Source organism: Loa loa (assembly GCF_000183805.2).
Source record: "Loa loa unplaced genomic scaffold supercont3.680, whole genome shotgun sequence".
In the NCBI taxonomy this organism is placed as follows: domain Eukaryota; kingdom Metazoa; phylum Nematoda; class Chromadorea; order Rhabditida; family Onchocercidae; genus Loa; species Loa loa.
The window spans coordinates 1-13,487 of record NW_018108860.1 but is presented as its reverse complement, the minus strand read 5'-3'; the positions used below and the strand labels follow the sequence as shown (position 1 = coordinate 13,487).

General features: G+C 33.2%; 3 protein-coding genes across 4 annotated transcripts in view; 2 read left to right on the top strand and 1 right to left on the bottom strand.

Moving 5' to 3' along the window:
• LOAG_18918 (hypothetical protein) overlaps positions 1-2,383 on the top strand; it is a gene marked incomplete at its 5' end in the record, with an annotated part of 8,377 nt that extends 5,994 nt beyond the window's left edge. Inside the window, 4 exons of the mRNA XM_020451580.1 lie at positions 422-657; positions 1,037-1,289; positions 1,570-1,776; positions 2,112-2,383. Of these exons, the coding sequence (XP_020304624.1) occupies positions 422-657; positions 1,037-1,289; positions 1,570-1,776; positions 2,112-2,284 (869 nt within the window). The 3' untranslated portion in view covers positions 2,285-2,383. The remainder of the gene's footprint in view (positions 1-421; positions 658-1,036; positions 1,290-1,569; positions 1,777-2,111) is intronic.
• Positions 2,384-3,020: 637 nt separating this feature from the next.
• On the bottom strand, positions 3,021-4,807 carry LOAG_08006. Of its 2 annotated transcripts, XM_020447589.1 has the most exons (4): positions 4,643-4,807; positions 4,404-4,547; positions 4,126-4,253; positions 3,021-3,357 (listed from the first exon to the last, which is right to left on the bottom strand). In XM_020447589.1, the coding sequence occupies exons 1-4, from the start codon at positions 4,736-4,738 to the stop codon at positions 3,246-3,248; spliced, it is 480 nt and encodes a 159-aa protein (XP_020304623.1). In that variant the 5' UTR covers positions 4,739-4,807; the 3' UTR covers positions 3,021-3,245. The 2 variants fall into 2 exon arrangements, with proteins under 2 accessions (XP_020304623.1, XP_003143586.1); XM_003143538.2 differs by lacking the exon at positions 3,021-3,357 and having other exon boundaries at positions 3,773-4,253.
• Positions 4,808-5,370: 563 nt separating this feature from the next.
• On the top strand, positions 5,371-8,291 carry LOAG_08005 (Rad9 family protein). Its single transcript, XM_003143537.2, has 9 exons — positions 5,371-5,500; positions 5,632-5,763; positions 5,897-6,011; positions 6,196-6,298; positions 6,397-6,503; positions 6,885-7,056; positions 7,199-7,534; positions 7,747-7,918; positions 8,062-8,291. Exons 1-9 carry the CDS (start codon positions 5,402-5,404, stop codon positions 8,218-8,220), a joined length of 1,395 nt encoding a protein of 464 aa, XP_003143585.2. The 5' UTR covers positions 5,371-5,401; the 3' UTR covers positions 8,221-8,291.
• Positions 8,292-13,487: the final 5,196 nt, after the last annotated feature.

The window sequence follows — 13,487 nt, the reverse complement described above, 5'->3', positions numbered from 1 at the left end:
TTAAAATGAAAAGAGATGACAACCAATTAATTATTAATCATGAGATAATCTATCAATGCTATTATTTTCTACAAGTGTTATCATTGATATGAATAAGTATCATTCTATGGAATGTGCACTGGGATTGATTATTTAAATATTCATGTATGGAAGTAATTAAATACTTAGTTTTGTTAATAATTCCATAATTAACTGCTTACCTTTTTATGAAGTTACCACAAGATAGACGATCAATTAGTTGCCGAAAAATCTCAGATTGTAATTTCAAATAATTTGAGTTTTTAAATTTTGGTAATAGTAATATCAATTTTAAGATACTAAGAAGAGACAGGAATCTTAACATTTCATCAGAATATGGAGATTAAAATAGTATAAATTTGCATAAAGATAATTGCAATTAAATGCTTTCGGATGATTTCAGCTTGTCCAGAAGGTGAAGTGCTAATAGCAGGTGAATGTTTGGAACAAGTTGAACCAGGTGATCTTTGTGTAGACGACAAACAATGCTTAGGTGGTTCGATATGTAAAGAAGGCATTTGTGAATGTCACAGCGGTCATGTCATTTACCGTGGAAAATGTATTGTAAAAGTAGCAAAAGCTGTAATAAAATGTTCGATTACAAGTCAAGTACCATATCGTGAGAAAGGGTCCAACAAGGTTACTTTCCTAGCTTTTTTAAATTTTGACCCTTGTCATTAACAATAATTACTTGTTCAAAAAATTTCCTTAGACTGGATTCGTTTATCGTAAGTTGATAAGTTAAGAAAAGAATATTATTGAATGAAAAATATTGCAGCAATTAATTAACAAACATGTCAAATAGTTTTATCTTGTACAATGACACTTTGAGTGACATTTTTTAAAAAATTCATTTTGCTCATTAAAAAAACGAAGCCTGGTTTAATTCTATACTTTCAAAGTTTATCACTCAAATATAGCTAATTTATGAATGAGTATTTAGCAATATGTATTTGTTGTGATATGTGTTATGAAACAATGCATTTTCACAGCTCTATTAGTTTCTTCTAATTTTCAGGTGCGATATTGTTCAATCTCGAAGAATAATTGCCCAAAAGGATACAGTTGTCAGTACAGTCGCGATGCTGAACGAAATATCTGTTGTGGTCATTCAAGTACCAGTATTACTGGTAGAAGAAGTAGTAGTAAACCAACAAATGCTCGAAGACGTCTAAAGGTTATCACTGATGTTTGCGAAAATGGCATACCGTATATCCTGAAGGAAATGCCACAAACCTGTACTGCAATACCTTGCCCGACTGGGTTCGACTGTATTTTTTCCAAAAAAGCACAAAACTACTTCTGTTGCAAAAGGAAAATCAAAGAAGGCATGCTAATTTCATTCTTCTTATGCTATTAATTAATTAATTGATAACTATCAACAAAATCTATCTGCTATGTCATGCTTTCCTCGTTGTAGATGTAAAAAGCACTCATCAAGTAACAATATACAAATTTAATAAAATTGTTAAATTAGACAGATTTTTCAGCAGAATCTAGTAAAATCTATTCGAAAAATTTTAGATTTTAATTTAAATCATGACATTGCAGATATACAACATGATGATTGTCCTTCCGGAACAGCACTTCTTTTTCCAGCAACTGGAACACCATTACAGTGTGACAGTGCAAAACAAAGTTCGTGTCCTAGCGGTTACCGTTGTCTTAGGACTATCAAAAATAGCGGATATCAGTGCTGCACCTTACCTGCTTTCCATTCACTCAAGGAAGAATTTGCAGTTTATAATCCTATTTCAAGTAATATTTTCGCAGTTATATAATTTCCGAATCATTTTGTAAAGTATGGTCTTCAGGAAATATCAATTTCAATATTTTCAGAAAACTGAAAAAAAAAAAACTTGAGACATTTTTATTTTCATAGAAATTTTGTATGACCACTAAGTCAAAGCCTCATCTGTTGGATTAAATGAATTTTATACGATACACAGCATTATTCGCAAATGACATCAAAGTGTTATCATGCTTACATTCACAAGAATGTATTATAGCACCAGTTTATATGATGTAAAAAAAAGCTTAATAAATGACTGAAAATAAAAAATGCACAAGAATTTCTAATGTCTTCATTTTAGGGTTCTACGAAACCTGGATCAATGCGATACCTTGTCCAGGTAATCAAGTTCAAGTGAAACGGTTAGTGAATGGTCAATATTTAGACTTTTGTGAAGATCGTTGTCCAGCTCATCAAATTCCAGTTAATGGTTTTTGTAAAAGTCAAGCCGAATTTCCTATAGAAATGAAATGAAGTCAAGAACATCGCCATGATTACTCGAAGGCATGCGTTTGACGTTCTCATCACCACTTATAAACATTCCAATTCCTAATCCTACTAACAATTGATACTTCTAGCTTTTCAAAATTTCATTTGCCTATATTTAAATAAAAGAATGCAGAGACCATATCCTCCTTGAGGATTGATTCATGAATTTCCTTGAAACTTGCTACATGATCTCGATCATTCATTCTCTCTTTATATGATATGTTGGCATCACTAGTCAATAGAAGTTTGCGAAGCAATCATTCATCGTCACATGTATTCACTAACTTTTTGTTTTGTTACTTGTTGGTTTATCTCATTTTTTTTAAACAAATTTTAAAAAAAAGAATGAACAATGTAAATATCACATTCAGAGTATAAGGAAATTCAAGCTTAGTTCAGCGAAATATCTGATTTTGAGGGAGCAAAAGAGCACTTAGCCTCCGTAGTTCACGAAGATTAAGATTTGTTTAAGGGAGTTTCACTTCAAAATAGTCCAAGTTAAGAGGTTCTCGGTGAACAACTATTAAATAATACCTGTTTGCTGAGTTTACAATAAACTGATGTGCGCGACTAATGACTGCAATAACACCGATTTTGTCGACAACCTTGACGGCAATGTCTATAAAAATAATCCTTCAGTTATTGCGAAAATGTCTGGCACATTTGAAATATTTTATGTGCCCATAATTTTTTATAGCGGCTTCAACTGTGATTTTTTTTCTTTGGGTATGAAAATTTTATTAGTTGTAGTAAACAAATCCCATTACTCGTCGCAATTAAGGCACTCGCTATTTCCGAGTTCTGAAGTTGCAATACTTTCATTTCATTTGATTATTTTAAAATTTCAAACAAGAAATGAGATAACCTGGTGTAAGAGCACTAATTGAGGTCTGAATGGTAGATAAATTACAGATTATACAGAATGAAATTCTAAGAAGTGCAATGCTTACAAGTGGTAGACAAGTAGACAAACAAATACAAACGTAAGATTATAGCAATGTAGCCATTGTGGTATAATGATAAAGCCATCATCACCCATATCCTGTTTCAGTGAAGCCCTGAAATCGTCTAAATCTCGCTGGAAACTTTTGGCACTCCTTTCCATACTTCAATTTTCTTTTTTTTTTTTAATTTCGGAGATAAGTGGCCTGTTTTAATTGCCTCGACTGCATGGCTTTTCTTAAAAATCCTCGAAACCTATAGATAATCTCAAAGAAAAAGTATGCTTTACGTTTCCTTTACCTATTTATAAAAAACATTAACGACTATATCTACAGCACCGACTTAATGAAAGAACAATAAACTGTTATGCTTTCACTTTATTGATTTTGCATTTTTTAGAGCATAGATAAACCACAGTAGTATGATTATTTCGCTGATAGTTCAACTTACCCATTGTAACTGATGTTGAAATTTAATATGTTCAAGCAAACATTACAAGATAATAAAATATGAAATTAGATGATAGTAAACAGTGCGTACAACAGTATGACAGCTACTTTTTATTTGGTCCAAATCATCATTTGATCTGAATCTTGACTGATACCATATTACTTTTATCGCCACACAATGTTGAAAAAAAGGAATACTGCATGCTTGGCTATCAGTTGTTATCATCATTCAAATGATATTTGTCCACTGTTACTTCCAAATGAGCAATAGCTTTAAGGATATGTTCCATTCCAATTGATAACGTATACTCACGAAATTTACTGCACTGTGAATTTACAACGAAACCGATCTTTTGGAAAAGCTTTAAACTGCTAACATTATCATTTGAAATCTTCACTTCAAAAGCCCGTAACCCGATCACTTGAAACGCAAACCTTAGCATCATTCGTACTGCCTCTTCACCTAAACCTTTACGACGCCATTTAGATTCAGCAATCATAGTTGTAAGTTCTCCAGTGCTACCGTTTATGAAGATATTGACGTCACCTACCATACCAGCGATCTGGAAAATAATCTTGAGGGCTGAAATTTACGGTAGCTGAAATAAGTGACAAAATCTGACTTACATATTCAGTACCTCACAAAACATTTAGCATTCATGAAAGTTTCGTCCCTTCAAGTTATGCAAGGATTACGTTTAAAGTTAGTTCACCTCATCAGCACCACTATCAATCAGATCACGAGCTAGGACGATAAAAGTGCACTTGTCCTCATCTTCATGCCATCTTGCTTGCATTTCGTATTCCTCCTCAAGCGATAAACGTTCCGACGCTGTCAACCTCCGTAATTCTTCATCCTGAAATTGAAATTTTCACATCGAGCCGGTAATTACTTTCAACTGTATGCACTTCAGCGCTAACATTCTGGAACATACAGAGCAATGCATCATACCTCCATCCACGTGTGGTACTTAGCCACGTGACATTTACAATAAGGTACCAGAATTACTCTTTGGCCAATAATCTTCGTATGTTCGTTAATATGCATAACTGAAATTCCAACAATTGATTTGGAAAGAGTCGTGATTGAAGAAATGTGCAGGACGACCCGTAAAATTTCTCCAGATGATATGCCCGAGCTGGGAATTGCCTTTGGCGGGAGAGATAAGAAGTGGATGATTTGAAGGTATGCTTTGTTCATGTTCAGCGGAAACTCTTTTAGATCCTTTCTGTCCCGATAGTTTCTGGCTGACCTCATTGCTCTAAAGTTCTTCTGAACTCTTCGATTTTCTCTGATAAGTGTCATCATGGAAGGAAATATTGCTCCATAATATATCAATTATGAAGCGAAATTGGAAAATTTTCATTACAGTGATACTCTAATTCCAGAGTGATTCCAAGTACTTTTTTTTAGAGGTTACTCGAACATAAAATCACAACGACTTACTAGTATTCATGGAATCACCAGAGGAGGAAGCAGATGCAGATGTTACTGCTGGTGCATCTTTCACTCTTCATGGCAATTTCAAAAGCAAGTTAAACGTTGTCACTCAATTATACGCTAATTCATAATGCACAATACAAGATTGATGAGATTCTTGAAACTTTTATATACTTTGATGTGAAAAGATGATATGAAAAGTCTTTGGACGCTTTTGAGATTGCCGCTTTGGCATTTTAGTTTCATTGAAATTCGAGTTCATTCTTTTATATGGTTATGAATTTTTCACATATCTCAGTATTTGCTCGTGCAATTTTGGCATTAAATCGTGTTGGCAATGAATTGTACATGGAACCAAGTGATTTCGGTGTAAGTTTATTGAATATCTTAATAAGACAAGATGATCGTTAAAATTTTCAGGAAAGCAATTAACGTAACTTGAATTTTTGAAACGGGAAGTATCCAACCATCAATTAGTTGCTAAAATAATGTTATTTCAGCTTATTTTACGGTCGTTGAGCTGTTCAAAATCAGCCTTTGGTACTTTTATGTTTTCCAAATCATTCTTCAGTGAATGTGATGTGTTGCGACTTGATCCAAATGCTTACAATGTTTGCCGAATTCCAATGAAGGTTTTTGTTTTAGCTTTTCTGAATAAATGAACGAAGTAATTTCATCGTAACCCTGACGAGGTGTAGTTTCAACTTTTTCGAAGTATATTGGTGATGCTTTTTTTTTTTGCTTTCTGCACAATTTGCTATTTAGTGTGCTTTGTCAGCCTTCAAATGTGTAAAAAGTTCTGAAAAAGCAGTTCTTTCCTGTCAGCTTCATCTCAATCCTCGGGCCGATGCCATGCTTATTCAGATCACACATAGCTATGGTTTGTTAGATTTTATATTGCGCAGCAGTAATCAGTGATTTTTACGTACCTTTCCACTTTCGTCCATCACATCATGCTTTATGCATACGAAAAAAACAAAGATTACTTTGATCATTCAAAGTATGACTCGACTAATGATGCAGTTATATTCAGCAATTTTACGCATGTAGTAGTAGTATTTCAGATGTAGTGAAAAATCATAAAATACCATTCTTCGAATGCGCCACCATGTTTCGAACCGTTGTCGATAAAGCGAATTTGAATAATTGTTTTGTTATACAAGCAAGGTTATTTAATTTCATAATATGGAAGTTTGCATTATGTAAATTTTACAAATTCCGTTGTATAACAAATTGAATAGTTTCGAAAAATCTTATTTTGTTAGATTGTTGCTCGAAATGTTCAATCGAATGCATCACAACACGGATGAAATTTCAATTGATGCTAAAATTGACGAAATATTATTCAGAAATTATATTACACACGAACAAGGTTGTTTTCAGTCTACTTGTTCTTCTATTGGCTGTACCGACTATTATATTACCATTTTATGTAAAGTAATAATGTTGGTTATGATCGCTTCCTTTTCATATTTACTAAAGCTTTCGATTCCTGAAAATTTCCAGTCGTATTTCTTTTCGTATCTTCGAGATATTAAACATTCTACTTCATATGATATTCTGTCAGGTGAACTCGAAGATTTTTATTCATGCTTTCTTGACAAGCATGGTAAATAGGAGACAATCATCATGAATATATATTAACAGTGAATTGAATTGGTCTTTTCTTTACAGCATTTACCTTATCTGTGCTATTTCCTTTCAGTTTGAATTTTATTAGTTCTTCAGTATTTAATGGATTACTATGTTTCAGATAGAGATATGGTCATGAAAACCGAGGGAAAAATTCCAATTGCTGAATTTCAGAAGTATAATATCCAGCGACCAACCGAAATTACTGTGAATTTAAAGGAACTGAAAGCTATTGTAAATTTTGCTGATGTTCATCAGTCACTTGTCAGCATTTATTTCGACCTTCCAGGAACGTAAGCTCAAACCATTTTTTATACCTTTAGATACGAGCTTATCTTAAAGCAAGATAATATTCATGGAAGAATTAGAAATGAGAAAGAAGAAATGAAAATGTGTAGCTTTTAGATGATGCTGTGTAAAGGAAGAAATTTTCAGACCTATAGTAATAGCTTTGGAAGATGATGTCAATTACACAGCTGAAGTAATACTTGCAACAGCTGTGGATGATCCTGCAGGTTATGACTTGAATTCGGAAGTTCCTGTTGAAATTGTTCATGTCCCAGCTGAAGAAGGACAGCTTAAGCGGAAGCGAAGTCAGTCTTCGTTAAATCCGCATCTCTCAGGAAGTTTGGTAGCAGATTGTACGGTGGCAAGAAAACGAATCATTGAGGCATCAAGTGCCAGAAATAATAATGTAGATGAAAGGTTAAATGGAGCAGGAAACATAGATTTTGTTATTGGTCCACCATGCGCAACTTCTTCTCCCATCAGGTGACAGATTGTGCTTGTTTGGAATATATTGTTTTCAGTGCGTCTCCCCAAAATCGGAAAAAAATACTGTAAAGTTGAGGAATCGTCTTTTTTTTTTTTCAAATCAGTTCTTATGTTTTTTCATTGTTCTGTGAATATTTTGCCGGTTAACTCTCAATTTTTCATGTAAACTGAAATTTACTATGCATTATCCATTACCTGGTATTTTATAGCAAAGCATCACCGGGAAAAAAGGGAGAAAATAGCACATTGGCAGAGATTCTAAAACTACAGGACGAGGCGATGGATACCGAGAACAATGTAGCAGAAACTTCGAGAAAGAATGCCGATGTTGGTAGTGTTAGGGGATGTGGATCAGAAAGCCCGCCTTCCCGAGGCCCAGCTGTAAGTTTTTTAGTTTAATGGTTCGTAACTTTTAGCATGAAAGTTTTCGCACCGTATGAGCAATTCTGATATTTACTCGACAAGTTATGAATGTATATCTGTGTTATCTCACTTCTTGCATGGAACGTCATCCATCTTTTCAGCTCTTTCGCTATTTATTTTCACTTGATGAGCCAACATTTGATTCGACAGAATTTTCCCGTGACACAGAAGTTTTGGCTTCAGATTCAGGTTCGGAAACTTCAGGTCTGCACCCTGAACAATATATTTTTGACTCTGACTCAGAACCCAATGCTTCGTGACTGCTTGCTCACATCATGTCTAAAATCTTGAAGAATTGATCTCATGAAATGCAGTTCAGTTCTTGACATTGATTTGTAATAAGGAGCATTGTTGTGTTGTAATTTAATTATTTAAAATTAGCTCTGTGTTCTCTGAGGCTGACTTATTCATTTCGATCAGAAATAAATAAGTGGAAATTCGTTTCCGGTTGTTATGCTCACTTAATTTTTTTTCGTAATATTCTACTTTGTCTTAAGATTACTCGGTTTAACCTTGTGTCATATCATACGAAATTTTTTTTTCCGAAATTGGACCCTCCCATCTACTTAGGAATTTTGTATATATGTATAAATGGTATACAGATTTAATAATATTCATCTCTCCAGTCATTTTACTGTCATATCTGTTATATCTCGATAACTGCTTATTTTACTTTCACTTCACTTACCTTTATTTTACTATTCGTTCTTTTTTTTGCTTTGCATTATTGAATTTTCAAAATGAATGAAATAAAATTTTCTGTTCAAACAAAAAAAGTGGAGCATGAAAAGTTTGTTGATTCTCTGAAATAATTTTTGAAATGAGTTAAATATTGCAACTGGATGATTTAGTTGCGAATTGCGAATTGTTACCTTAAGGACAGTTAATTCATGCATGATGGATTAATGTCAAATCACCTTATCAAGTGCTTTATTTTCCTGCAACAAAATGTGAATGAATTATATATGTATGAGATACGACGAGTTTCTTTGTGTATACGATTGAGGACAAGTTTAGTTTGTCAGAAGTTTTTTAATTTATTGTTTCGGTTCTATGTCTCGTTCAAAATACTGCTTGGTTTCTTTAATTGAGCTAGGATAAAACTGGGTTGTATATAATTTCGTTTATTTTCTTCATTCTATTGTTTGCTAGAGAGCGATAACATGAGTATGAGGTAATAGCACTTATTTGTTTAAGTGTTTAGTAGTTTCTTAAGAGTTGGAAAGATATTTTTGCACCCTTAATGGTGAATACAGTAGTCCGCAGGCAAGCTCATGCAAATTATTTAAAGTTTTTATAAAATCTTTTTTTGATTGTTTCTAAACACGATGAAGCAGGGCTTTATCTCAAAAGCAATGAGTAAGTTGACAATAGGAATAAATATAGAAGTTTCGATTCTTTGTATCTTTTATCGAATCATCTGTACAATCTCTGCTTATATAAATATACCAGTGTTTCTTTGTAAATTTTGTTGATGTGTACACACAGTTGTTCCTGAATCAGAACTGGTCTTGTATTATCAGCTGTTATTGATGCTATTTTCCTGAGATTAATGAGAACGTTTCGGTAGAAGTACATGCAGGAATTATTCATCATCCAAAGGATAAAGCTAGACAAGCTCAATATTATGATGACTATATGACGAGATTTTTGTGCATTTTCAAGCACGCTAGACAAGTTATTTCTCTTCCATATATGACCTTTGTTAATTTGTTAGATTTAAGGATTGCTTCCGAACTCTTATCTATTGTCATTTATCATTTTTGCTATTTCTGTGCAATGACTGCTGCCTGTTATTAACATCGCTTTGATCGAAAGTTGCCCGTCAATGATTACAGTTTTCTTCCCAGTTCATTTTAGAATACATATAATGTGTTTTGGAATGTGTATTTTGTAAAAGTAGCAGAACTTTCCTAACGTTCAATGCGATTCTTTCACTGTTGATAGCAACAATCAACATTAGACACAGTCGGGCATCAACATATCGAAGTCATTCAACCGGTTATTTTAATCCACTTGTCGGATAGACTACTGTGAAAAACCATACCGGAAATTGTCAACAAACATAGTATCCAGAAAATCGAGGGGAAGGACTGAAATTGATAGTGTCACAATTCTTCGAAAAAGAAGGATTTTAATTGGTTAGAACTTTACTGATGATTAAAATGCGTAAAGAAGTGAGGGAGAAACTATTAATTACTCTAAAATTTATTGTTAAAACTAGGACTATCCGGTGAGGAAGTAAGAACAGTGGAATGAGCTATAGCTTGCCAATTGATTGAAATAAAAAAATTGGACAGAAAGAAGGAAACAGGCAATGTTCGCCATTTGAGAATTGCCCTATTACATCGGAAAAGAAGTACTTTCTCTATGAGTTTGTATAGCTTCATTCAGAGTGAATTGACAAAAATTTTGGCTTTATGCTAAAAAAAGAACGGTTTAAATTATCAAAAGGTCTGCCGCAGCTGTCATAAAAATCTTATATCTCTATTATTTATTTTTGGTATTTTAACGAAATTCTGTGGCAATTAGAACAGATTTGTTGATAGTATTAAAAGTGCCGACATACTTAATATTTGGATGATTTCTTAAAATGTACTACAGCTCCACTGACTGCTATACGCGCATCTTATCGGATTTTTTTTTTCTTTTTCTATTTATTTATTTTATTTTTTTGAAGCGGATTATAGATGTGTTAAGAGATCTCCATGCAGTTATCGTTGTTTTATAGACTTTACAATATTTATCACGGATAAATGTTGTCGACAATAAAAGCATAAAAGCATAGGAGCTGTTGTAATGGCAAGTCTGCTGCAATCACAAGCTAATTAGCGAAAATTATTTGGAAGGCTTATTTCCTACAGGCTTTTCGTAAAATTTGCAAAATTAATTATTTTCAATTTACTTAATTGAAGTTCACTGAAATGCATGAAAATACAGCTTATTAAGTTTGCTGTCTACATCTAAAGTCAATAGCTAACTTGCTTACTTAGCACGAGTGGAAATATTCATTCAGTCAAGAGATGAAGATGTTTCACAGAATAAATCAGTTAACCGCGTTAAGTTTCAGTTTCTACCAGCTCTTTTTTCGGATGAGCGGTGTTTCCTGTTTTCTCTTTTTCTTCCCTTTTCTTTTTTTTTCAACTTGGATCTCATTTACAGTCGTTCTTGGATTTCACCGATGGGCTTTGTTGAATTAGTCCCTGCTTGTGTGTCTCTATTTTTAAAGGTTTAGGTTTTTTAAAAGTTATTTTTCGATCATTTAAACGTCTTATATGATAAAAAGCCATTCGTTACTGTGTTTTTATCCAAAAAAGGATGTTTTGGGATTCTACAAGTATTTCTTATCGGTTAAACAGAGATGTGAAGTAGTTTAATTTGCATTTTTTGTTTGGCTTCCTGTAGAGGACTATCATTTTTATGTGATTTTCCCCTTTATAATCTTGAGAAGTCTGGTTTTCCGTTCTTTCTTTTCAAAGCGAAAAGAAAAAAAGAAGATTTTATGGATTTTATGTAGGAATTGTTTAAAGACATGTTATAAGAGATGTAATTGCTTCGTTAAATTTTTTTTCTCTCCCTTCCCAACAAGGAATGGGACATTGGATTGAGAAGCTCAAGGTTGAGCGTTGAATGGATAAAATGATATTGTGTTGTTGGATAGCCATCGTTAGTGAGCATTTGGATAAATTAGTTATGAAAAATTAGTTATTGATATTTTGAATGAAGTTGTTCGGAACATTTCCAATAGCAATATTCTTTTTTATTTTGGTGACATTATCGGATTAGAGCAATGACCAAAGAATATTTCAGTATCGTATTTACTTCTATTTTTTTATTCAAAAACTATAATTTTGCTCACAGGATAGCTGCATTAAAAGGTTGTTTCAAAATTGAATAATAATTATTACGGCTGGATGAGAAGTTTTACGTTGCAAAAAGATTTCTAAGGAAAAAGACGTGTTGCTTCTCGTGCAATATTTGTCTTTATTTTGTTTGGTGAAAAAAAAATGTGAAAAGGCAAAGAAAAAAAAAGGAATGATTGCTGTGACAGATCGTTGTGTAGTCAAAGTATAGCATCCGTAGATAATAGATTTGCATTAGAGAAGGAGGGTAAGGGAAGTTGAAAAGCAAGTGTATATTTGCATTTGCCTCAAATTGCTTCGAATGCATGAGACTTATCACCTTATTGCCCGATAACCATCTTGCGTATATTGCTGTCTATCAAAGCGAATAGTATAATCAAATCTTACATAAGATGATTGGTTACATTACTGTATTTGCTATTAACTTTTATTGTTTACATTGCTAGTCGAGTAAGCACTACCAATATGCACCTGTCAACATTGATCAATTACTTTATAACTGTCAATTTTTTAAATAAACATATCAAGGCAAAATAATTTAGAAGAACTGATTGCTTTATTTCATATAATAGAATGACTTATTACTGTATAGTGAGCAATGAGTCCATTACTAATTACTTTGATACATCATTGCGTATATTTCATGAGGTGAGTCAACGTCTTTTTATGTCAACATTTATGAATAGCGGAATTCTTTCACCCAATTGATAAAATATTTAGGAAATGCCTGGTTAGTCATTCACTGTAAAATAAGCGATTTGTACAATGGATTGTGCAAGATATGAATAAGTTAGTTTGACATTGGGTAACGTGGAATAGGTTTAAAAAACATTTTTAATGTGCATTATGATGTAATTCTTGTCATAATGATTGTGATAATAAATTAGACACTATTGTTGCTATCACTATGACAGGTGCAATCATTTATTTAATAGTTCCGTTGCTGTGAGAATGCCGAAGTACTCGTCTATTATTATTCAACATGGTTCCAGTCTTTTCATTTCTTGAAAATGTCTATTATTAAGGTTTGTTACTATACAGCAGCGCATTTAATACGTCAATTTAACTAAATGTCAGCAGCAATTGAACTTATCACTGTAATTGGCAGTTGAAACTTCTCGTAGTACATTTCTCGAAAATACTGTCACCATTTACTGTCACTTGTTTTGCTTGAATATCAATATTAGACAAGAGGAAGGAAGGGGAGAGCAAGCAGGGAAAAGGATGATTGTGATGTGTCGTTACCAGCTGTGGCTCCCGCGGGGTTCAAACGAATTTTTCAATTTAATACACGGTTAGTTTCAACCAGACAGCGTACAGAGAAGGAAGAGAGAGGAGGAAGGGAAGGGTAGGGAGCTATTGGAGTCTTGTGATGTATGTTGGTGATGGTGGTAATGGCATCCATACTTTTCGATATCATCGTAACTAACCCTTTCTTTATCTCCTTCCTCTTTCTGTCCATTCTTCTTAACATTCTTTTTATGTTCAGACCTACACTTCATCTTCTTTTGATTCATCCTGGTTCTCTCATCTAAGAGAGAGGACAGAAAAATGGTTGAAAGGAAGTAATGAAAGGGTCTGCAATGGGTAAAATCCTTACATTTTTTCATTTTCAAATAAGTATATATATATATATATATATATATTAATTTTTAAATTATATA